The sequence below is a fragment of the Diadema antillarum genome, unplaced genomic scaffold, assembly GCF_040938485.1.
Source record: "Diadema antillarum isolate AM-2024a unplaced genomic scaffold, OU_Dant_1.0 scf00000040, whole genome shotgun sequence".
Taxonomy (NCBI): Eukaryota; Metazoa; Echinodermata; class Echinoidea; order Diadematoida; family Diadematidae; genus Diadema; species Diadema antillarum.
Genome location: NW_027270929.1, coordinates 2483411 through 2510661, shown reverse-complemented (window position 1 = coordinate 2510661; position 27251 = coordinate 2483411). Strand labels below are relative to the sequence as shown.

General features: G+C 40.3%; 1 protein-coding gene across 1 annotated transcript in view; it reads left to right on the top strand.

Moving 5' to 3' along the window:
* The first annotated feature begins 1364 nt into the window (after positions 1–1364).
* Positions 1365–27251, top strand: part of LOC139712134 (sodium-dependent dopamine transporter-like) — a 44707-nt gene continuing 18820 nt past the window's right edge. The window contains exons 1-3 of the mRNA XM_071623971.1: positions 1365–1459; positions 4788–4892; positions 23401–23589. Coding sequence (XP_071480072.1) covers positions 4820–4892; positions 23401–23589 — 262 coding nt within the window. The 5' untranslated portion in view covers positions 1365–1459; positions 4788–4819. The remainder of the gene's footprint in view (positions 1460–4787; positions 4893–23400; positions 23590–27251) is intronic.

The window sequence follows — 27251 nt, the reverse complement described above, 5'->3', positions numbered from 1 at the left end:
ACAGACTATAGGGGGACATGCAGACCGGTGGGGGAAATGAAGAGTTATTCGCGAAATCGCTTTCATCTCACACTCCTAGCGCACTTTCCGGTAACCATTGATGGAAAGGAATCAGAAAGCAGACAAGACGAGCTGCAAAAAGAAATGTAGAAAGCGTTTTGTGCCGTCAGCAGCAGAACTTCGAGCAAAAATGTTGAATCCCCAGCATGAGCTGGTGGGGTGCAGACCTTTTTCGGGAAAGGGGAGAAGGATTTCGAGTCAACCGACTGCCCTGGAAAGGGAGCGACGCAAAAATCGATAATAATATTTTCACGGAGCTCGTCGAAGAACGAAAAGGGTGCCCAATTTACAATCATGACGGTGCGGAGAAGGTTTAATTAAAATACAAACCTGCGAGCGACCGAAACGACAGGGTGGTGGTGGTGGTGGGGGAGGGGGGGGGGGGTGAATGAGAACATTATTGGCTCGTACACACAGGTCGTAGATATGGACATGAAAGGACGAGAGTCGGACTTCGGAGGAACACACAGACTTTCAGACGAAAAGATGACAACAAAGTCATAAGATGGGCAAGAAGAATGAAAAAGACGCATCTATATGATGTATACCTCATGTTTATCGCCGTTCTGTGAGTTTGTTTGTGTGTGTATGAAGGGGGGGGGGGGTTGTCAGTGGTTCACTACCTAATGATGGCTGAATTAAATGGCTAAATTTCATAATGTACGGATGAACATTGAAGAGTGTAAACTTAAAAAAACAAAACATGGAATATAACATTGGGAAGGAGGATATACAGGGTTGCAAAATGAAGCGACCTAGTTCCCAGAAACAACTGCAAATTCTTGCAGAGAAGAACGTATGAGAAGCACGTACTCGATAGTGACAAAGCAAGAGCGAAGAGAGAGAGAGAAAAAGAGAGAGAAAGGGAGAGATGGAGAAGACATGATTATTTAACAGAAAGGAAGACGGAGAAAGGGAGGGAGAGAGAGGGAGAGAGGGAGACAGAGACAGAAATAAAGAGAAATCATGTTTACGCATGCGCGCATTCATTGGGAAGGACAAGCCCTGTCGAAAGTTTTCATACAGCGTAGTGGCGTGAATCGACCTGTTGCGCGCCTGCACAGCAGCCTCCACACCAAACCCTGATTGATGTCAGAAGCGGCCTGCGAGCCCGGAGTCAAGCGTCCGAAACCCTGCTCCTCTCCGCCTCTCTTCTGCCACGGGAAATAAGATCGTTTTTCTTCCCACTTGCCCTCGTCCGGGGGAAAAATATCCTTGATATCCGATAGTTTGGTTTTGTCTGAAAGTGCTGGAATCCTGGATGTTTTAACCCGAGATATCGTTCATGGGGATGCTATGATTGTCTTGACATAACCGCCAATTATCTGTGACGCTGTCATACTCTGCTTTCTGACATCCGTTTGAAAGAATTCCAGAGCTCTAACTTGGACTTGCCTTTGTGAGTATATACACAACTTTTTTTGTGTGTCATTCTTTTCCAGCTGATGCGGTCTACAACGTGCATCTTATTTTCGCAGTCTCAATTCTTGGATCATACACAAATTTACTCGTTTTTAGTTTTCCATGTCTTTACCTTACCAGTTTTGATCCTGTTTTTGAGAAAGTTGTGAAGACGTTTGCAGGATTACACAATAGCCTGGATGTCATTCCATGTATAATCGAATATGTTTGTATGATTTTTCGAAGTGTTCAAAGAGTTAAAAAAAAACTTGGAAAATGCAGCCAAATTCTCTCTTTTTGTGGTCACCCTTCATCCTACACGACCATGTCCCTGTCCCGTAGTGTAATATCCTCTCCAGTTAAGTTGATCATCCCATAACTACAATGTAAGAGGAACATGACGTGGCTAGCCACTTATCCTTGGTGAAATATTCACGTAGTATTATAGTACAGGTGTACTCGTAGTTTTATTCAACGAAAACGTACTAACATTAATGTCGCTGTCTAGTACCATTGACACTGTCACAACTCCCTCTATACTTTTCCGTCCGCGGAACTGCCACAAGTTCAGCAAAGGCAAAAACGACTACCAAATGAGTCCACACGACACTTTGTCTCGGACGTACTGTCCGTGTCAGGGCAAGCCATGTCAAAGTCACCAAGTCGTGTATGTTCGTCAATGATGTGGTAGTATTCATGAATGTTCCCCCCGTACTGGTCTGACGATTATTTTTGCCGAGCACCCCTTCGTTGACAGATAAGAATCCATCGCGTCGCGTCATCATCCGAAAGGAGGGACCGGACAAAGGGATGTGGTTGTTCAAGTGTACCCGTCTGAAGTTCTGAAGTGAAGGGCTGCTTTCATAGATGCACTTGAAAAAAAAAATCATAAGTGTTCGTACGAGTTTGTTCGCCTTGCACCCTTCTAAACTCAGGAGCCACACATGTTCTTTGACCTCAAGGTTCTGATCCCATCACCTCCCCTATTTCATTAGCCCACTAAACCAACCCGTTGACACAATATTGCTTCTGTTTGAAAACCCTTCTGTTTGAATGGCATGGCGAGCATTCATGACAAAAGAGGATCGGGTTAAGATCGGAGGGAGAGGGGCAGGTATATTGCCCACTCTGTGGAATATACCAAAGGAGAAAGAGAGAGAGAGGAAGAGAGAACAAAGCGAACACATACACATACACACATACACACATACAGTCACACAGACACACACACACACACGCACATACTCGATCTAAAGGTTTTTTTTTTCGAGCTGTAACAACTAATGAGACCAGATGTTCGTTTCATCAACGAATGTTATTTTTCCTCCATGTTGTGGGAGAGGAAACTGATCTACTTTGTCATTTATTGCTAGAGGCCAAATTGAATCGTGTCTTTAGGTACCGCTTTACAACTCGCACCCTTCTCCCAGCATCCGTTGTCAGACGATTGCCCCCCTGTGATGCCCTCCCTGTTCAGCTTTAAGAGTGGGCCGGCGGGGTGTAAGTCCACTCATCACTGGGTTCTGCCCCGAACACCTGTCGAGGGCAGAACATGTGATGGAGATGAAGACAATTTTTTTGGGGGGAGAAAAAAAATCTAGGAAATCATTTATTCTGTCCCAGTGGCTCTGGTTGATGGTTTCGTTGTATTTGTGTTTTCTTCGCTGAAATTGACAAATTTGATGTTTGATTTTTCCCTCTGTTCTCCATTAACCAATTTGATCGTGTGAGGTAATACTTTTCATCTTTCGTGCTAGGAAAACAAACCCCAAACTACATGCAATTGGGGGTTTTACTGATCAGACATGAAAATAATGAAATCCATGCAGTGTTGTGGGTGCAAAGCCCTCGACTGACCTTGTCACCTACTCTACTGGGGCCTCAAAGCTAAAACTGCACTGACGTTATACGGGCAGCGAAGTTACCGGTAGTAATGATGCCAGAACTAATGTGACGGCTGAGATTTTGCCTACGTTTTGGGCATACAATAATCGTTATGAACATTTCATATTCCAACTGTCGCAATTCAGTACGAGGTAGATTTGATATCGTACAAAAAACTCCTTATTTCATGCTCCGAACATATTACGGAAATCAATACTACGCCACAAGTTGTATACGTCTTGTCTGTTAAAGTATTCGGGAAGAAACAAAAATCTTTGAAAAGACCTCAATAAATGTCGTACTCAAGCAAATGAGTGTTGCCGTAAACCCCCTCAGTGTTTTTTTCGTTATTCTGTTATGGTATAAGAGATAAATGTATGCATCCTCAAATCGTAATAACTGGTCTAATATTTTCTCTTTTCAAAACGAGGGAAATGGAAATGATAGCTTAGTGACGGCATCAAACGCCATAGCTTCGACGGGACTAGCATACTGATTAGATTTAAAGATGATGATATTTTTCAAGTAAAAATTTGTGAGAGAGTTTACAAACAGCATACACAAAGTCAGCTTCCTAAAATAATCTATTTTGTAGGAGGATTCAAAATCACAACACTGAATGACATTGACATACATCAGTAATTCAGTCGTGCAAGTTTGCTAGCAAAATGTCATGATATGTTGAATTCGACTCTGGCGACCCATTGTTGACTCCTAGCATTTCATTGTCTGCTAAAAAAAAAATGGTGAAAGTGCCTCAAGAAATGTGACAATGCATTCATTTGTTTGAGGTGTTGAAGGAACGCGATGATGACTCGATATTGAATACCTGCTCCAACATCAGTTCTGTGTAAATGGCCGTAGAAGAAAAAGATGACTATTAAGGTGATACTATTACACCGCTAAAAATCTGTGGCCTGTATACATTTCTCTGGATGCACGCACTCTCCCGCTTGCTACCTGGCACCAAGCAAACATTCAGGGGTGTACACTACCTGCTCGTATGGTGTCGCGACAGCTGCTCTCGAACAGTCGAACGCCAATGTGGGCGACATTTGACGGCCTGGATTTTGTGCTTTTCACCAATTGTCCGACCTGAACGACGAGAATGGTGAGAGGCGACAAAAGACACCAGCGATCTGACTTTAAAATTCTGTCTAGGCCCCATCCACCACCCCACTCCAGTTATGTTAGCAAACAGACGGGATTTTTTTTTTTTCGCGCCACTCCCTCTTACGCGCCTCCACAGGAGAGCCCCGTCGCCTTTTGCTCCAGGCGCAATCTCATTGTCATGGTGACCGTTATGTCGCGTTTTAGCGAAAAGCATCAATATTTACAGTTCTTTTTACCGAAATATGACACGCCACTTATGTATTGTTTCTTTTTCTTTTCTCCACCCCTCTTTCTCAACTCCTCCCCTCCCCCCCCCCCCAACTCTACAGGTGAGTGGCCGTGGTAACCTTGTGCCAACATCATGGATAACGCGGTAGCACCAGGAGGAGCCATGCAGGATAAAGTCTATGCGTTTAATATGAACCCGGTTGGGGGTAAGTTTGGTTCCATCGTTTGCTTGTGTGCGGATGTATATGCTCCTTCTCTCTCACTTTTCTCTCCACCTCTCTCATGTATCTATATGTAACAAACGCAAACAGAAAAAAAAAAACTGACCAGAATGAATATTACTTATTAGTGGAAAATTGAGCAAAGAAAATGGGATTCCATCGGAAATCCCGATGGAATCCCATTTTATTTGCTCAATTTTCCACTAATAAACTGTATCTACATCTCCTCACCCTCGTATACGAGCTCACTATGACTCTGAAGCCCAGTTTTTCTTATTCTGACTTTGATACGTTTTTCTTTTTCTATGAAAATAGTTCTATCCTTCACTGATTTCCCTCTGAATTTATGATTTTTTTAAAAGTTTATTTCTCATGAATATTTTTTTTTCCACACAGGGTCTACATCTGGTCATCATTTGAGTCTCAGTTAATATATAGGCCTACTTTCCTTTGTACTTTCTTTGTTTTCCGGATGATGCCACACTAGTCATTCATGAATAACAAACTGCATTGCACAGTTTCTACGTTATCATAATTATCATTGTTATTGTCACCATTGTTAGTTTCATTGTTATTATTACTTCTATGAGCATTATTATCATTATTACTATCATTTGTAGTATAATTTTGTCTGTTTTAGTAGCACCCTTTGCTTTACGTCGTTCTAAAATTCTAGAATAACTAAACTTATGAATATAATTATTATCTAAATTAAGATTTTTTTTTTTATTTGACGCATTGACTTTTCAGTTACCCCAGTCTTCTCCTGCATTTAATGTTATATCTATGTAGATTTTGCAAAGTCTTGTTTTTGACAAGCAAAAGCATATTTCCTGATAATATTGGTATTTACTCATTTAGCCCATGTACTTATCATTGGTTATCAAGTAGCAACTACAGTGTATTTATACGAGTCTTTCCTATATATAGGGGACTTAAAATCGTCGGTCTCGTATAAATGTTTTCCTACAAGTAATTATTGATTTCCCCCAGCACCTACGCAAAACAAATCTTAATATAAAGACAAATCATGTACACATCCATGCAAATCTAAAGTCGAATGCGGTTTTTATTTTGCTCCTGTGACGTCATAAAACCATCTGTCATATATCATTACCTGTATGTGTCCCCCGTGGACTCTTGTTCCCCTTTCGCGTCCCTTCAGACATCCATTGAACTTCTTCATTTTTTTTTTCTTGAAGTGTTTATGTCTACGTGTGAGCCTCCGTAAACTAGCAATAATTTCGGCCCCTCCCTCCCATACTGCGTACCACAATGTATGATCTCGAGCTCATGCCGACAACCCATTCACCGAAAAAGCGAGCATCGATTTTATTCACCGCGCAAACTATTAAAAGCCACGTATATAGGGCTGGTGAATATGGGGAGGAAAAACATTGACGGAAAGGTCGCATATCGAACATGACAATAACGACCTGAGCCTTGGTTCAAAATCACTGTTTATCTTTTACAGTGTTTGAGGACCAAAAATACTGCCTTCTTTCTCCTCCTTCAAATAAAGAAAGAAAAAACACCGTCAAATGGCTACAAATTGAACGAAACTCAAGTTCGACGCAGCGCGTATAATATCCCGAACAAACTCTCTTACCTGAGGTCGAAGGTCAGCGAAGACGGGGGATAAAGAGGGGCACGATAATTAGCCCCGATGGAGCTCCAGTACCTTGAGGTGATGGGATTGACATCTACTGTCACTCCTCATTTTATCCGAAAAATAGTGGTCGAGAACTTAAAAAGGCGTTTAAAGTAGCTTCTCTCAAATCTAAGGTGACTCAAATCACCCTGGTCATTACGGTCTCACAAATTCCTCGCATCATTTCGTATTATATATCGCAGATGTAGCGTAGATAAAACTTTTACATCGCAGTCATTTTTTTTCTTGAAAGAGATGGTATAGTATTGGTTGAGGTGAGGATTCAGCTTTGAACTTTTTACGAGATGTTTAGAAACCACTTTATGAAATGTTAAAGCGCATACAATTCTAGGAGGACTGGCTTTGAAATTGGTTTTGAAATGGCATGAGGTATACGAAAAAAAGTAAAACAAAGCGATCCCAATAAAAAAGGGGGGGGGGGGAGGGGTCACACCTTTTATCAATGAGATCGCTTTGTTTTGGATATCTCAGCCATTCCAAAACCAATTCTCATCAAATAAATGAACCTATAGATGAATTCCTCTTTATGCTCTTTCACATTTCATAAGAGGTTTCTCATTATCTGAAGCCCCATCTCAACCGAAACTGTACCATCCTTTTATTATTATTATATGTCTTAATGCCGAACTGTTGGAAACCAGCATCAGTTAATATTTCAAGGAGAAACATTGATGACCACGTACCAATCTTGTACTCGCATACCAAATACGCCAATTTAACACCTTTTTAAATGATATGAAATATCGCCCTGACGCATTACTTGGTGCAACTGAGTATTCATCGAGATCTAGATTTACAATTCACGTCTCAATATGCAAAAGAATGATACTTGTATTGAAAAGTATTCTAATGAATTTTAATAGAGCTAAGTTTAGAGGCCGTGTTCTGCGATCATCGCCATACGGCTCTCCTTCGGTCTGTTGTCAGTCCTGTCCGAATTCATAATAACATTATCAATGTGAAAATTACTTAGGCTATAATACAGCCTATAGGACTTATTTAACTTCAGTATCTATAACTTTGTCCATGCAATAACTTCCAAAGTCCGTCTAAGTAATCATTTTTTTACAATTTGTTGTTCGCCCTTCTATAACCTGCATTATTCGTAGAGTTTCTATTGGTGTAACCATCTGATACTAATCGTTCTACAGAGCCAGCTAGATTTTTGTAAATATTTCCTTGATCACATTTTATCCAACCATAATACCGGCTGGGCGTTATAAATCGAATGTCATCAGATGTGATCCTTTCCCTGCCCCCCTATTCATCTGGAATCTTTCAAGTTTTGTCTGCATCACTTAGCTGATGCTTGAACTCTGTATGAGCCCACAATGCAGACTCGCCAACTTCGGTCTCCATCAGAGTAACTGGAACTAATCGTCCACATCAGAAACCTCCGCCGGTCGTAATCAATGTGACAGCCAGGATCCCGTTGATGTCATTGCGTTTGTCGTGAGAGCAACTCTCAACGACTTGCACATGCCAACGGAAGGCATGAATAACACTCACACAGACACAGGCACATGCCAAGTGAGCCCCTTATAGAGTTAAAGGTAAAACATAGTTTCCGCCTACATATGCCTGCAGAAACCGTCGGGGTTTTTTTTTGCTCTAAAATGGTCACATATATAGGCATTAAAAATATGTGAAATAACGATGTGAAAACACGACTTCACTCGGGTAAGGACAATAACGCGAAATATGTAGTCGCCAAAAATTCATGTCGAGTGTATTGTAATCTGAGAACATATCCGGTGGCTGCTACGAAATGTTTCACAATCGAATATCGATTATCGACCTATCGGGCCATAGCAGTATCGATCGATCTTCCCCCGAGAGTGAATCGCATGCAGCCTATAAGTGTTACTCTATGCATACCTACCCGTTACATAACGGGGACGTCTCTTCAGAAATACTCTGCAAGTCGGATACTCCCATTTAACAATGTTTAAGATATTTTACACTTTTGATCTCAAGATACGCCAAAACAAACTCATTATCCTGAATCGCGCCAGCCACACAAGTTTCCTGCTAGACAATTTCGTGATATCAAAAGCAAATTTCAGATGGTGGGAATGAATTTTGAGCCCTTCTGAGAACTTTTGCCTTCAAAGGGACTCAAGGTCCTACCTATATTTTAGAGCTGACGTTGATCAATGGACTGAATTCAAATAAACAAAACGGCAGACATTCAATAAACATCGACATAAAATGAGAAAATCGTAGAATATGAATATGTCACTTGTCGTTATGAAACGATTAATTCAAAGAAGTCCGAATAAACAAATATAGGGGCCTATAGATATATAGATAAATAACAGTTAATAGACCTAATAATTGCCACAACCACATTATAAAAAAAAAATCAAATCGTCGTTTAACAGCTCTCACACGTGTGTTTTTTTCCAAATATGTGTATATATGTATATATATATATATATTTATACAATGTATATATATAATCGCATTTTCTTTTAGTTAATTATCAGCTATAAGACTCCATAAAAGGTTATTTTGGCAAAGTTATCACAATAATTGTACAATGAAAGTAAAAGAATCCCTACTGGAAAGAACACAGTGTCCCACAGCGTGTTCACAGTGTGTTCACATGGTCGACTATGTGAAAACGCTCGAATTTAACAGTGTGGAGATGATTTCACACTGTGGTTTGGTTTTCACAGGGTGTTCACGTGGTAATGTTCTGTGTCACACTGTGAACTGATGATTCACAATGTGTGCACACTGTTACAACGTTAAAACAGTGTGAAGCGATTTCACACTGTGTTCACACTGTGTTTCTCACACTGTACACTATGGGACACTGTGTTCTTTACAGCAGGGATACCATCCACTCTCTTTGTTGTGACTTCATTTCTGAAAAGGAATTCTGTGAAAATTTTGTCTGAAGGTCAACAGGAAGTCTTTGAGATGATGACATCATTACGTCATCTGCTTTGTATGATACATCTAGCTGTCCACGGTGGAAACTTAACAACCCTATTATGGTCGCGAAAGCAAGTCGCTATCACTGTAAAACGCAAACGAAGGATAACTTGTTACTTTATGCCCAATGTCAAAGAAAGTTACTCCGTTTCGCTTGTTCAACTTTTATTCCACTTATTAAAGTTAACCTAAAAGGAGTTCGATGTTTTACCAAAGAGGTAGATATACCTCCTTGATTTTACCAACAAGCCTGTATCCAACAGATGCATCAGCAATAGGCATTAAACTCTCTTACTCATTCTCAGTGTAGAAAACAGGAATAGGTAACCATGTCTTACATGACTGTGTGTAGTGCGTCGAAGCGTAAACTACTATTTCTTGATTAACGTTTTCCGGGGATCTAAACAACAATCTCACATTTGATTTTGAATGTTGATAATATAATCTAAAATGCTTAAATAGATTCTTTATGATAATCTGTCGATATGTCGATCTATTAAGCTATTTACGAATACATTTACTTTCTATACATTTGCAGCCTTGACGATACCAACCGGAACCAGAAGTTCATGTATAGGCGAAGTTGGAGGGGAAAAAAAAGATGCATTTCATAATTACATGGTGATCAGAGAAACAATAATGGTTGCATGTTTTGCCGCAATACCTATCGAGCTCTGTTAATGGAGGTAATTTCTAAAAGATACCACAGACACATCACATCCGCTACATGTTATGATTATGGCGGCTTGTCTGGTGCTTCTTAACGTCAGTGATAGAAGGCAGATGGCCTCTCTCGATTTTAAACACATCATTTTTATTTTTGCTGAATTATTTCACCAAATTAGGTTTGCTTTCCTTTCGTTTTGTATGATATTGTATGTTTCTTCTATCTATCAAAGCTGTCTGTTCTATCTTTGGCAACCATCATGAATTTTTGAGGATGTATGAACTATTTTTAGTATTTGTAGAAACTCAAAGATATGTTGGTTTAAAGTATCAGAAGACAAAGTCAATGTTTTTCCCCGAACTGGTTCCCATCACGTCTGCGGGAGATGTGAATAATCTCTTGTGTATCACTGCATGATAACATCAGTAGTCTTTATAAGGGGATCGCCTTTTTTTTTTTTGGGGGGGGGGGCTGTCCCTGGTGGGTGTAGACACTCCTGGGGCGACTCACCGGGTAGCTCTCCTCCCAAAAATTGGCCTCAATTCGCTCAGCAGGGAGAAGATTCGTTGGCTGCGGGGCGAGAATCCTCTTCTTCGTTTTTTTTTTTTCTTTTCGCTGCTCTCTATAGCTGCTCAAAAATAGGGGAGGTAATGATCTGATACTGACCACCAGATTCGGTCGTTGACCCAATTGTTGATGTATCGATGAAAAACGCATGACGCAGTTACCCGTGAATGCTATATATAGAGGGAGTTGCCCCACCCTCTCCAAATAAAAGATCTTTCCGAGGATCCCACATCATTCCAGGAAACGACTCCCAATGGGAAAGTATTGTTATCATTAGTATTATTTATTTATTTATTTATTTATTTATTTATTTATTTATTCATTTATTTATTTATTTATTCATTTATTTATTTATTTACTCATTTATTCATTCATTCATTCATTCATTCATTCATTCATTCATTTGGCATATCGACGTAAAATACAAACAGAAAATCATAATACATCATTATAAAGAATGTATTTATTTATGGCTTATTGTGAAAATAGCTCATAGCCTCCCCCCCCCCCTCAGCCGACCACACAGCACACACCGACACACGTTTATCACACGAAAAGCAGGTACGAGCAAAAAACACAAAAACAAAAACAGAAGTTGCAAGCCTCCGCTATACAGACAAAGCAAAACAAACACATGGGGGGGGGGGGGGAGAAGACAAGCAATCAGAATATTTGGCAAACCTGGTCCTCATCGTTGGTATCTGATTTCCATTTCTTCGTCTTGAACAGGGAATCACGTTATTGCAGAATGGCGCAAAAAATTGATCGTTGGCTGTTAACAGCCATATACTGGCCAAGGATGATAGTATCAATCGCTTTCCCCCTTGACATCCGCCTCTCATTGCGAAGGTGTCAATTTCCACCGGAAGCTAATTTGAATTTTTCCTGAGCGGAGTTCACGGGAGGGCCACGGAGTACTATCTGTAGTTTTATCACATCCGGGAACCCACATTTCGTTTGGCGCTCTTTTCACTAATAGTGGCCCACGGCAGGAGGCAGTGACTCCAGTGTATCCTTTTGAGTGGAATTCAAAGCTGACAAACAAGCAATGATGGTTTATTTCTTGCATCCGTAGAGACTCACTGATACATGATAACCTTCTCCTCATATCCAGGCAGATGTTAAAATGTTTGAAATGTAAAATGAATGAATAAAATCCTGAGAGAATGTTTTAAATAATCTTGCGGGGGATACTCATGAATACATTTCATTAAACATGGATGCTGCGAATATAAACTGTTTCCTAAAGAATGTTGACAAGAAATGAATCGATGTAATCTATCTGTTATATCAAAGGAACTGATTCTGACGCCGATTAGTCATGAGTGACCTTTCATAAGGCGATGGCAAGTTAATGAAAAGTAGCTAACTGGAGATTTCGTGATCCTAAGATTCAGAAACAAATCAGTTTAGTTCTTGGGGAATATTTAAGAAGTATCTGAAGGCGAAGAGGCGTGAATTCAAATCAAACCTACCTGTGTCTTAACTCCCGAGGGTCTCGAAATAGTAAAGTTTGTTTGTTTGTTTGTTTTCTTGCTCAGGCTCTTCTTTTATTCTTACTTTAAAATAAGAGGGAATAAGGTGGCAAAACGATGAAATGAAGAAAAGATTATGAGTTGTATAGTCCTGTATGAATAGAGCTGAATCAATAAGAAAATAAGTCCACTTACTATATCATAAAGATAAAACACATTACACTTGGCGTTGGTATGAATCACTAATCCTGCAGTTATTTTTGAACAATCAAAACCACACGAGGCGAAGTAGACTATTCAAAAGTTACGGAGGCTGAATAATTTAACAAACGTCCGTCCAAGTAATGTGCATTATTTGTTTTATAAAATGGTAACGTTGCTTCAAATTCCGCTGCAAATTTCCAGGCCATCAGCTACATCTCCAAGCTATAAAAGTGAACTGCACACACAAACAATAAATTGCAATGCATTTTTATTACAAAGGTATGAGGAGTGTAGAGTAACGGTCAAAAAAGTAAATTTGGGCATTTAGGACTGTTCACGTGATAGCTCTCAGCCAATCATTTTATCAGAGGCCATATCACCATGTTGTAAATGATATAGGGAGAAACATGGTAAGGATTTCTCAAACAAACATTGTGGGATGATGAAAACAAGCTTCTTTGAAACAAACATTGTGACGCAATTCCACGTCATAATGAGCACGGCACGTGATTTTCAGCTTGAATTCAAATTCAAATGTAAGATGAATAGATAGATTGATCATGATCAAATAGAGGTATGACTTCAACAACTCCTTTGTGAGAGCATTTATTTTAAAAACAGAACTGATGATTATGTATTATGGATTACTAGTATTCGTATTTCTAGTTGATTTATATGTTTGTTCTCTTTTGATAATTGTAAAGCGCTTCGAAACCTGTTTATCGTAAGCGCGATGTAAATTTTCCATATTGTCATTATTAACATTTTAGTTGCTGTTTTTCGAGTACAGACCCCTTTTATGCAAAATACCTAATCCTATTTTTATTCTTTACATTGCATCATATTTTCGACAAAGCTTTTAAAAACGTCATTTTCTCTTTTGCATTTTTGTGGTTTTTTTTCGTCATACTCTCTCAAATCATCTAAATTTTTGGGTTTGCCGAATATTATCTATTTGGTAACGAAATTTATTTGACGACTTCTTACAATTTTGTCACAGTTCTATAAAGTTTTTTTTTTTTTTTTTCCGAAGTTTGGGTGGACCCGACCTATCGATCCTGTTGAATCTGAAGCAGTTTTAATCAGACAAGGCATATAAAAGGAATATGTAATTATGACGTTTGCGACTAAACACTATCAAATTTCCCATGGTAAGAGTTGGTGAGCCCAAATAACATATCTCATTGGCAGATTATAAAGGCGGCTCTTCTGGCAATAGTTGTTTAAATCACCAGTCCTTTGCGACAAACAGAAATCGTGGCACTTCTTTTCGTACTCATTCCTCTAACCAACCTTGATTTCGGTAAACGTCAATACGGCGTCTGCTGTAGACTGGAAAATGAATTGAAAAGCGTGGGCAAACCGTCGACAGTCAATGTACTATTTTTTTTTCTTTGCTCCAGCATTCACGAATTTCATGTCTTTTTGCGTCATTCAACCGCACGGGCATGTGGTGATATAGCAGAAATCCCAAACGGCGAAACTTGGGTGGAGCCCGTCTTCCTCCTTCAATCCTCCTGTCCTCTCTCTCTCTCTCTCTCTCCCTCTCCCACCCTCTGTCTCTCCCTCTAGCTTTCCTCCTCGATTTGTTGCCCTCTGACAAGATGGCGTCTGCTCAATAGATGGTAATACATGGCCCGGTGCAGAATAATCACTTGTTGGTCCCGCGCGAGATCGATAAATGCACCGAATAGCCGTGAGCTAGACCCTAGCGTTGCCCTGCCGTGCAGCGCGCCAGAAAACTAGGTGAACAAAAAAATCGAGAACATCGCGCGGACCGCGCGCCGGAATGGGTTGCGCAGGAGATGAACGTTGAGTGGGTTCATGCCCAAGTTGATCGATATGAAAGGCTGATATCGTAGATACTTTAATTATCTTTCTTGTTGCTGTTATCGTTAAAAACAATTTAATATTTCCCTCTCGACCGACACATTTCCTCTTAGTGATGACAACCAACTACAGAGATTAGTAGTCAGTGGCATTCATGCAGTTTAGCATACTCTCATATAAAGAATAGTTTTCTTTCAAAGTTGTATAACGTAGTTGTTTTGTTTATTTTTGAAAACACCTCTGCGACTGTGCATGAATAGCAGCAACTTCATGCGCGGGACATTTTCGCATCGCGCCAAATTAGAGCTACCAGACTAGATAACTCCAAGTATAGATACACATACGGAGGGAAATTACAGAATGTTTTTATTATGGAATGGTCTGGACATATGGTAAAGATCATGCTTGTAAACATGATTGGAGCACCTCACTGAAAGTCATGAAACAACTGTTTAACACATACAGAAAGGGCCCGTCAATATGTAAAGTACATTTTACGGCCATCATTATGCACAACACCCAATCTAGAATTTGTTTTTGTTTTTGTTTTTTTTAATCAAATTTTGAGACATTGTTTATCGAGTCAGGACAAGGATTCCTTTCCCCCTTTTTCAGAATGGCACTAATTATTCTGATCAGCGTGTTCGAATTTGAAGACACAACCTTGTGAAGAATTGATTACCGTCCTCTCCGATCATACGAGATGGACTTACTTTGCCAAGAGAGAGAGAGAAAAAAATCTTGCATTTATCAACATTATCGCGTATCACTTACACGATATCATATTGATATCGATTCTCGGCCATCACGGGCGAGGAAATGAGCGCAGCTCCTCGACAAATATCGGTCGGCGGCCAGAGAAAAATGACAGGATCAAAAAAAAAAAAAGGGGGGGGGGACTGGGAGAGTATTGGGAAATGTGCGCCATTGTCAGGGACACGTGTTCACCTGACACGCGGCCACATTTCGCTGGATATTGAACCGACGAGAGAACAGCGGACTCTTACAAGACAGCTCCCCCGTCATGTCTGCCAGTTACGCGGGCAGGCAGTGGAGTGAATGACATTGGCGAGAAAGTAAATTTGTTCAGTAGCGGCGTGCCATACCTGCTTAATAGGGAGTCGTAGAGCCGCGGCAGAAGACACAGGCTCGCCTAAACGACGGTGGATCAACGCCTTCACCAAGAGTTTGCTCTTAAAGTTTCAGTCCAGCACAAAACAAAAAAAAAAAAAAAAAAAAAAAAAAAAAAACGTCGGCACGTTATTGAGGCACCGTGCCGTTGTTTCCAGTTGGTTCTGATATTCTTATCTTCGTTATTTACTTTGCACTATATGAACATATCTTTACCTTGGGGATATCGACATTGAAATATCAATTACTTGCCAGAAAATAAATCTTGTTTCTTTCAATCTTGGACATTCTTGAAGAGGGTCCTGTTATAATTATAGTGTGCCGATCCACCCCCCTTTTTTCTGGCCTCAGGTAGACATTATTGCAATATCAGTGTTTGTTTTGCGATACGAGTACCAGTGAGTACTTGCAGAAATGGATAAACCCTGTAACATATTTGCATTCTTTTGTCTGGAGGAAGAGATGGGCACTTTTGAATTTAGAAAGCTGAGATGCGTCGAATGATTAGTTTCTGGATACCTGCTTCAAAACAAGCAAAGAAACAAAACAAACAAACTAACTAACAAACAAATAAACAAATAAACAAAAAAAAGGAAAAAAAAACATTAACCCCAAACCAGACGACATTGTTATTGTATTTCCTTTTCATTTTGGAAATCATTGGCTTCCTTTATGCAGGCTCTGCTTAATTTTATTGCAGGAAAAATAAGCAGTCCATAAGAGTCTATAATGGAATTTCATAACTTTTACAAAACGAAACATATTCATTATAACAAAATAAATATATTAAATGGCACACTGAGACTTACTAATAACATCTGTTTCCTTTTACAAATGACACCAATGTCAGTAGTTAAAAGTTCTTCTTTGGGTTTTTTTCTGTTGTTCCATGTCTTTTATGTAAGAGTGTTCATTAGAAGTCAAATTGAAAGTTTCAATTCAAAGGATACCTAACTCTTTAAGCACCAATTTGTACACGAACAATGCATACTTCTCCACAATCGCCGTATCTCATAATCGTGGATCGTGTTTACTACTATAGCTCGCATCGTGATAACACTTGAAATATGATCACTTCATTGCCTTCCATAGTCTGACACTGTCTCAGATCTTCAACATGAAAATGCAAGCCCGGCTCTGATTTCCGAAAGTTTTTAAACTTTGCGTGATGTTGTATGGGGTATTCAAATCACGTCAATGTGCGGTCCACGCGTAAACGGCGGGACTGTTTGTTCCGTGCCTATAGCAAAGCTTGAATGATTCAACCAGTCCTCTACTTCACTGATCTTTAAAGACCCTCTTTGTTGTCAGAATATACTATATAATACTATATATATATATATATATATATATATATGGATATGAGATCATAGTGATACTTACGGTGGCGGTCTTTTCATATCTTCAGGAGACGAAATGTCCGCACCTCTGCAGAAATTTTACTTTAATTGCCAGGCGTCACTTTCTCACCGAAGTTTTCACACCAACTTGTTGTTCTTTTCTGTGTCACTATTCAGTCGCAGGCTTTGCGCCTTTATTTCAAGTCATATCTTTTACTTCGGAGTACCCTATAAAGCATTGAGTATACGGTTCTCCTACCACTGTGATATGATATATTTTCGAAATATCTATTAATATCTATGTCAGAATCGAACAACTGCAAAAATTCAGGATATCACCGGCATCACCAAAGAGATATAGGGATAAGAGGTGCTCATGGAATTACAAATCAAAGGAACATAGAAACAAAAAGTATGCGTAAAAAAGATATGATAAAAGTTAGAATAATTGAGCACTGAAAATTACATCTAAGATCACCAAATTGTAAGAAATGTGTGAAATATATTTAAGCTTCACTCGAACTCCATGGCATTAGCCAGAGTCGCATTTTCAAAGGAAATAAGGCATTAATGGCAAGGCCTCCAACTCCCCTTATCGGTTTACTATGCAATACTAAAAGATAAAATCTTTCGATCCTCTTCTTTTGAGAACATGGTTATTGTCTCTGCCAAGTCATTACAACTCTGGAATGCTTTGAGGTAAAGTACCTGCTTTTTCTCTTTGAATTCATTCGAAAGTATAGAATTTTGTGCAAATATCTTTGCAACTCAAAGGAAAACTGGTGAGAAGACTAACATCACTAACTTTGACTGCAAAACTGTGTGACGGATATCCCCGTTATATGAAAACGCGCAAAACTGTTAATTCATCATTCAATCAAATGACGTTTTTGTTTGACTCTACTGTGCTTACTAAAGTGTAGCTGAAATTGGAGTGCAAAACACATCACCAACACTTCATTAGGAAAATACAATACAGTATATTTCATCTCTTTTGCATCTGGTAACTGAGCACATCAGACTAGAATAAGAGAATTTCATGTCTAAAAAAGAAATCTTGTGGAAGCATGCATATTTCTGATGTACTAGGCGTCTTCTGTTTCTCACATGTTGCTCATTATGAAATTAAACAAACAAAATAAACAACAACAAAGCAAAACAAAACAAAACAAAACAAAACAAAACAAAACAAAACAAAACAAAACCTTACCTACTTTATATCAACCATACTTGGGGATTGCTTCACCGGAAGTTTATTTCAACTTGCGCAGGTCAGCGCCCCGTTCCTTGTTATTGGTTTTATTCCTAACCATCTTTTGATTCCCTTCCAATTTAATAGACACTAATTAGTGTTACGTAATATTCTCTGACGATTCCCTCCTCGATAATTGACAAGACAAATCGATAAATGCTTCTCAGTGTTAAAATATAGTGGAGATGATTAGGCAACATGTATAATAGTTTCACTCGAAAGTCGGTAAAAATGAAATGAGCAGAGATCAACAAGTAGAACAAAGTCTGTCAGACACATCGCCACTGTGTATTATTATAATCATAAGGCAAACTAAATCAACTTTAATAGCGCTTGAGATAGGTTTATAATCATTGTCCATGCGGCACTGCGCATTTTAACACTTGATCAGATTCCATAGACCATACGACGGAGTCATGATTAACAAGCACGAAGCAAAATTAGGATGATGGAATTCACTGGACAGGGTGCCGGGAGGTGATTATGGAGTATCGAATTTACATAATCTGTATCTAATTGACGATTTGCACTGCGCTGTTATTCGCGTTAACACTTTCCATGGGGACTGCAGTAATGAGAGCACAGGTTTCGAAGAAGCAGTTACTGGCATTGCCCGATTTAATGAGTTTCCTGCTGGCTTGGTTGGTGATCGATATACACAGGTACTGGCTATGCAGTAACTTTGGTTTAATGAAACCTTTAGTTTTGTTTCACGATTTCAGCCTTATCTATTTCTAAACACAGAGAATGCTGTGTGTCACTTAGTTTGGGCGTTTTTTCCATCATTATTTTATGTTTCAATAAAAGAGAAGCTCTTTCCAGTTATTTTATGGAAGAGATTAATAAAGGTAGCTGGCATTCTGAATTAAAGTATCTCCGTCATAGAGATCGCTTCTGAAAGACTGAAAGCAAAAAGCTACAGTGGAATAGATTCTGTCACTACCAATGCTCCAACATTGTATTGTTCTAAACTTGTATGAATCAGGGGCGGATCCAGGAATTCCGTAAAGAGGGGGCGCGTTTACAAAATTAAAGGGGGGCGCACGCACCCCCCCCCCCCCATTTTTTTCTTTTTATTTCTTTTGTTTCAACAAAAAATAAAGGGGGGGGGCGTGCGCCGGTTGTGGTCCTCCCTGGATCCGCCACTGTGAATAGAGTGTAATATATTATTATAAATACATGCATGTAATAAATGCATGATGTACATTAAATTGATGTACTAATTGGATTACAAGAAACATTGATTTTGTAAACTTATGACAGTGAGGCTTACTCGGCATTCCATATGTAAAAAATGTAGTACATGTACTACTAACTAGTATACGCTTTTGTTAATTGCTATAAGTCAATTATGCGGTGTTTTATTACTTCAGTTTTCACTTTGCATGTTGCACACAATTAACGAATTCGGAAATGTTGGGAATATATCATTTGTCCCGGTCAGATGTGTTTTTAGTTGCTAATTGAAATGTAACCAACCGCGTGGGGCGAAGTTACTTCATGTGCGTCAGATATTAAGCCACTAATTGGTGTTTTTATATGAAGCTTGTTTATAGCAGACACGCGAGTCAAAGCATTCCTCCAGGAGAACCCTAGTCCGACCGAAAAAAAAAAAAAGAGTCTTAAAAAAGAATCAATAAGAGAGTCCTGGTCAATTTTCGGTCAATTCCTGACCATAGCTGAAGGTTTGGTGCGAATATTTATGAAGGAAACGATAATTAGCAAACAGGAAGAAGAAGAAAAAAAGAGGACTTCGATTTCTCTCATCCGATTGAAGACAGTAACCAAAGGCGTGACACAAATTGTACGGTAGCCGCAAGGGCGCGACCGAGGGGTATAAGACGTTGCGTCGGCGTCCTTTTACCAGATCAGTTTACCTTCGCGCCGCGTTTCGCGTACTCGTCTCTACATTCAGTTTGGGGTTGCTAGCCGCGGGCGTCCAGGCTTTCTTCTGTTTCTCCGAGACTGGGGCGCAATAACTGATTCTGTAGGCTCACCTGCTTGTTTTCTAGCCTACATTATTGCGTGCCGCACCGCTCTTGTAATCGTGTCCCAGAATAATGTTACTACTTCAAAATACGACACATCCAGGGTCTGATGCTAGTTCCCTAGAAACTCTCTTCTATTTTTTGTTTTCATTGAATGGGCAAAGGTAACGAACGTTAGATCTTAAATTCGGGCTGCGAGTGTTCTAATTCTTTGATGCCGTCGCAGACACCGCATAATGGCGTCTGAATTCAAGTCCAACATTACTGATATCTCCTTCCTTTAGGTTTGCTCCACATTTCAGGGATTAGTGAGACCCGCAATGTGAAAAAGTTGCTTTCGGGTCAGGAAACGTATTGTGTATAGCTGTCCCACATTCCAAGCAACATGTATGAGCAAAGATCAAATGTGTATCGTCGTCACGCGTAATCATTATTAGCAAGAGACATGAAACTTTAACTTAACAGACAAAATAAACAAGTGTGTTCGTGTGGTTCATTTTTTTTTTTCCCCGAAAGATGGCTTTCGTTGCCAAAAAGTTGTCCTATTAAAGAGGTAACAGTTTGAGTTGCTAGTCTAAAGTAGAATGATGTGCGTATACCGGGACACAGTTAAGGTTACACTGCCTTGTATTAGTTGACAGTGATCGTAAGAAAGTATATGTTCAACCAGAGTCTATAAAAGGGCACGAATTTGATTTTTTTTTTATTATAAGGATTTGCAAAAAGAGCTTTTGTCTTGCGTTCTCCTTAGGGACAGTCGAGCGTTTATGATAATGCACAGCATTAGGTAGTTGTTTTTTTCTGATGACTGGCATCGATACTAATAGGTAGGGAAGTGTCAGAAAGTTTTAGCGAATAGTGCGTTGGTATTACGATTATGATTGGTCGACAGTGGAATCACGTGATATTCATTGCCTTCGTGTGCCTTTTAACCACAAAATATTGCACGGGAATCAATGTTACGAGAACTCCGCCACCCACCATTGACTACACACTCCAAAGGTTTGTCAGCAGTTTGGCAGTATACAAACGGGTTATTACGCGTTGTCCATATTTAGGTGTTTTCTAGATCAGACACTGTTTTTGCCGCAGCATACAGTGCTTTGCATGCGTTGTTTTGCACGCATCATGAAACGTGGGGGTTACCATCATCCGGTCATTTTGTATGTGTCGTTCACCATTGTTCACAGCTTAAGCCCCGGTCACACAGCACTCCACGTCCAAACCACGTATAACAAAAAGTTATGAAAATCTGGTGGACGTGGTCGTAAGTGGTAATTTTTTGGTCAATTTTGGTTTGGCCGTGCTTTATACGGGGTATGGCCGTTGGCGGCTTTTCCACTGCTGAAGCACTGCCTAAGCACGGCTAACCACGTCCAGCAACGTGCGTGTACGCGGAAAAATCCATTTGTCAGCGATAAGCCGCTAAACACACGCTATTTCCCGTGATACCAACGCGTAACACGCGTCAGATGACCGTGCTCTGCCCGTGACAGACCGCTAAACTTTGGCGTCTTTACCGCGTCTCCCCAAGTTTTAATCACTGCCGGAACACGGATTATCACGTGTGTTTCACGTGTGTTGCACGTCTTTACCACGTGTGCCGCCCGTGGTTGTCCGCGGTATAAAATTTTGAGCAGTTTAAAACTTTTTACCGCGTCCGACGCCGTTCAGATTTTTCCCCGCGTCCTGTCACGTCTATAAATCGACCGCAGCTCGTCTTAAACTCGACATCAACGCGAACAACATCGTCTACTTCACGGGAGACCACTTTTTGACGTGTTTTGGCCGTGATTAAGCCGTAAAGCGCTATGTGACCGGGGTTTTACATGCCTCAATTATAAACGCCGTTATTATTCCACTCTTCTTACTCCTTGATTCGTTATCAATGGTTATGGAAATTGCATTGTGGTTCGAGCAATGTGCTGAGTAGCCCTTTCAATTTATCAAAAAACAAAACAAAGCAAAACAAAACCCCCCAAACAAACAAACAAACAAACAGATAAACAAACAAACGACAACCCCCTCGAAACCCCGGTGAGTTCTCGACATGCACCCGATCTTATCAGTGTTGCCATGTTCATTTCCTTGACATGTAGGGCCTATAATATGTGACGATGTGTGAGTGTATATGTGCGTTTGTGTGTTTATCTGACTGTGTGCTCAAAGGGTATGCAACATTCTAGTTTTCTTAACGAGAAGTGATTAGGGATCTGCTTGAGTTAAGAATCTCACGCAGGGCAGCTTTGATATCTTTAATAAAAAAAATAATGTAAGAGGTGCATCTCCGTTCTTTTATTGCATTTTACCAAAAAGCAGCCACAAATGCGGTGTAGTAACATCGTCTGCATAGTCATGAGAAATTTGTCCTCCTACCCACATTAACAAATTCGAACTAAAGTGACGACTGGCGGGAATGTGGAGACCTGGGTAAAATCTCAGGGGAAAGTCCTTCTTTGCAGGTGCGCATTGCCCGACATGGGGGTGGGGGGGGGGGGGGGAGGGGGAGGGGGAGGGGGCTATAGGGTTCCTTGCTTCCTCCGTGTCATTCATGTAGCTCTTAACGGCCCGTTAACGATCGCCCCGTCACTGTACAGGCATGCTATTAAACCTGGAAACATTAAACTGCTCATTACTTGAATATGAGACCATTCTGAAGCAAATAATTTTCACACAACAATAGATATATAATGTACTCTTAAATGAATCCCACAAGGATTGGAACAATCATCCCCCAGCATTCCCACTGATTCCCACTGATCAGTTACTAGCCATCCCCTTTAACTGAATTGGACACTCCAAAGAAATTGTAGTAAATGTTTAACAGGAAACATTACTTTTTTCCCCAAAAGATTTCGAAGTAAGGTGTGCATTACACACTTTTTTGTTAAGTTCCTTGATATAAGGATGCTGGCCTAATTATTAGGAAAGATAGGAACAGACGGATGTACGCCAATTGATCCACACACACAAAAAAGCATGTGCTCAGGAATTTCACCCTTTCAGAATATTTTTTTCTTTCACTAAATATTTGTTTCTCCCCCCCCCCCATTTTTGTTGCATGCTGTAAGTCTTCTGACCCGTAGCCATTTCTCTTGATGCATTCTAAGTGAAAAACAACATACGTTTCCAGACCTGATATCAGTTCTCATTTTTATAACATGTCGTTCATTTAAAATTGGTATTGGCATTGAAAATAATGTTTGAACGACAAATTCAATAACGCTGAGTTTAAATGCAATTCCCTTCTTATTCTGTTTAGCGCTTATTTGTTTGTTTTTTTCTTCCACCTTTTATTCATTGTGAGTCCGTAATATTTCTACATGTAGTTGTGAACCATGAAAATTTAACAACTATTCTCATGAGAAGAAAATCGATGCCGATTCATTTTTGTTTTGTTTTTGTTTTTGTTTTTGATTTTCAGCGGCCCAGGGCAAACTGATGGAGGTGACAATGGACGCAGGGTCAGAGGTCGCAGGTCGTGACCGGGGCAACAGCGGCAACCGCGAGACGTGGGGCGGGAAAATCGACTTTCTTCTCTCCGTCATCGGCTTCTGTGTCGATCTGGCCAACGTGTGGCGCTTTCCATACATGTGCTACAAAAATGGAGGCGGTAAGTATTATTCCTGTACGACTCCTACGGCAGCGCCCTCTACCATTGAGGAGGACCCCACGAAGGCTAACATAAACCAGTACTCCCTCCAGAAAGAATTTTATACCGGATGAACGATGAAATAACCGAGGCTCTGATATAGCAGTGTCCTTTTAGGAAAACGCTTTTAGGTAACCGGTTTTATAGACTTTAGCATTATCATCCCAATTTAATACTGTCGACGTATGATTCATTGTACCTTTTAATTGTGCATGGTTCAGTGTAGCCCAGAGGCGTCAAGATATGTCAGTATTAAAGCCATACCGTTTGTGTAGCACGGTGTATAGTTATGAAAGATAAACAATGTACATTCGTCACATATCATTACATAATGTACGCGCATGCGTGAACTAATATAAACTAATGATCCCTCGCACAGACGTAGGTCTCAAACACAGCTTGACGAGATCACGAGTCACTTTGACCATGGAGCTACTACACAATAACTCCATGCTTTGAATAAAAGTCAACGTGAAGAAAATTGAATTAAATTTGCAATTGTAATTTACGTTAATTGAGAAGCAAGAAATACATTTAAATGTGTCTGAACATGATCATTGATTTGTGCTGGTTTAACATGCGGTGTCTTGGCTAATGTGGGAGCTGAGGCGCAAAATTCATTCATGACTTCTAGTTTTATGGACAAACCCACACAGATGGAAAAGTCTCCAGTGAGCCGGTCGAGTTACCTTCTCCTTCCTTTAGCTCACTCTTAGAGCAAGGCGGGCATGGCTCGGATGAGTAACTTTGAAGCCTGCGTGCCAATTCACCCAGAAAACGGCATACGATTCCTACGATCTCTAAGAAAACAAAGTAATGATCCTGAATGGCGCCCATTACGGAAATGAGAATGTATGTCACTACCTAGGGTTATCTCTAAGTCTCTCAAGCAGTGTCCAGTGTTGTAGGGTTCTGAAGCATTTTTATCACAGGTCTCGTGGCGAGGCAGGGCACACTTAAATATAGCAGTGGTTTTTATTTTGTTTTGTATACGCCATTGCAAACCTGATTTATACTAGTACACATAGCCTCTTCTTCATTAATATAGTATGACAGGCCTTCTGTGCTAATTGCCATTTTGATAAAATACTTCACCTTTCTCGAGGGGAATGAAAGTCTCCTTATATAGATATTAATCTAATATCCTTTGCAATAGCAATGTAGATAACCCCTACAGATGCGATCGAAGTAACATGCTAATGGTTTGATTGCAATTTCTTAATTTTGCTCTGACGTGACAGCAATTCAGACTCTGGGTTTTCACTGTGACGATGTCATCGAGATGTCGCTGGTGATCTTTTTTTTTTTTTCTAAATTCAACATTGATCGAGTTTGACATATGAGATCGGCATCATTGCATCCACGCTTCGTTTAGATTCGCCCGACCTCGATTCGTCGGGAGGTGACGATATAGCGGGAACAGGACGGGCAGCTAGTGGTGTTTAGCTGATGAAAAATCAGCAGCCATCATTTCATGAACACGTCAGTTTTTCTAAGGCTAATTGTCATTTACTCTAACTCGTACTCGGCGTTGTTGAGCACAAATTAGTCATGAATAGCAAAGCACCTCGGTCAGATATACTCACAATCGATAGACATTCTAGTCTAATTGACTAACTATGGCGAACCAAAGCTGTGAGCATCATGCCTTATTGTTTTGTCTCTTTTTCGGCTGTACTATATAGACAAGCGGGCCGCGAGCTGGCTTCAAAACACTGAACGGAGTTGTTCCGCTGTGGATTATTAACATGTGCATCAATTTGCAGGCCGCTTACATCGAATCCGCGCGACGATTAATTCCGTGATCATCATAAATCGATAAAAAGCGACGACCCCCCGCCGCGGGGAATTGTGTTTGATTAAAAGCGCCCAGAGCATACCAAGAGCCGAGCAGGGACAAAGAGAAGAAAAAACAAAACAAAACCAAAGCGAAGACAGATGGGGAGAGTTATGGGGAAAGACAGATTATGGGAAGGAGAGAGAGAGGGGGAGAGAGTGGAGGGAAAACAGCCTGCAACAAAAAGAAATGAGATGGGAATGAATTGAGACTAGCGTACAAATTTGCGAAGTAAGACGGGGTGAGCAATATAGAGAGACATTAAACAAGAGAGATTGAGGAGGGGGTGGGGGGATCGGATAGATGTTTATTAGGACCCTTGGATTATCAACAAACTTCAGTTTTAGCGGGCTGTCCACGGAAACTTGCAGAGTTTGGACAGGTGAATCAGAGGCATGTAGGAGAAGAGAGAACACTGGAGCTTGATAGCAAACCAGATAATGAAAGATCTTAGGGGGTAAAGTATATAGCGCTCATCACTCAAAATGAACATAATCATGAGCGAAGTAGTAGTCAGGTAGTACTGGCTCAGTAAGAGAAATGTGTGTGTGTGTGTGTGTGTGTGTGCGTGTGTGAGAGAGAGAGAGAGAGTGTGTATGTGTGTGTGAAAGGGAGAAGCATAAAGACAGAGGAAAAAGACACATAGACAGGATGAGGGAATAACTAGAAAATGAATGGAAAATGCAGTGACCTAGTTTCAAAGAAACCCTTGCAGAACCATGAAATAATTGGAATAAAAACCCCAAAAGACACGAAGGCATGCAAAATCTCAAACGATCAAAGGGTACCAAAGTTTCTAAAATTGACCATATTCTCATGAAGTTTTTCTATAAGGTAGGTGCCTACATGGAAAAGAAATTCTATTGTTCTTGTATTTTTTTTTTTTTGGTGACACAAAACGCCAGAGGTATTCAACAACCATTGAAGTATGACAATTATGGCTACCTCTAAAAAGGCAATGATAATCATGCTAAGAATATGAAAGTCAATCGAAAGTTGATAGTTGCATTATTTTGTATACAGAAAAAAGAAAAATGCTTCAAGAAGTAGGGCCTACAACTTTCCAAGAACCTGTCTCAAAAGGAGAGATCGAGTGTATTTGCTAAAAGTAGGTTAAAGTATAATAACTGTCAGATGGGAGACAAATAGCTTTGAGGATATGAAACGTAAGAGAGTACGTAAGGAGGATAGACGAGTGATCGGAGTGTCAGAAAACTGAGATTTCAATCAAAGAATGATAGATTAATACTAGGAAATGTGACTCCCCCTAGTGAGGGCTGGATGTTCCGAGTTGATGTTTCATAAGAGCAGATAGGAGAACGCGCGAATAGACCCTTTCACATTCACGCAATAAGAACGCATAATACGATGTAACTAGAGTCTTACGACAGCGTTTTGGGTGTGTGTAAGTGCCCCTACTTTACTCACGAGAAAGGAGTTGGAAGAGTGCTGCGACATGAGATTGCGCTCAACTCGGGATCGTTAGCGAGAGCGCTACAACGGTATCAGGGTGCTCATGTGAATGGGGTCTTGTGACAGGAGATACATTAAGGGATATTCGATGAGACGGAACATTGAGGACTGAAGGAGACATGAGACAGAGCGGGCGGACGAGGGGAGGTATCGAACTGTCTCCGCCAGTGATGAATTTGTTCCACCCCCCAGTAAACACGCCGAGGTCCTACACATGACCTGCCAAGAATGTGGCGACACATTTCAGACACCAAGACATGTTTTCTCGGGGTCTGCCATTATTTGGAGACCCAAAATATCCTTCCACGAAACA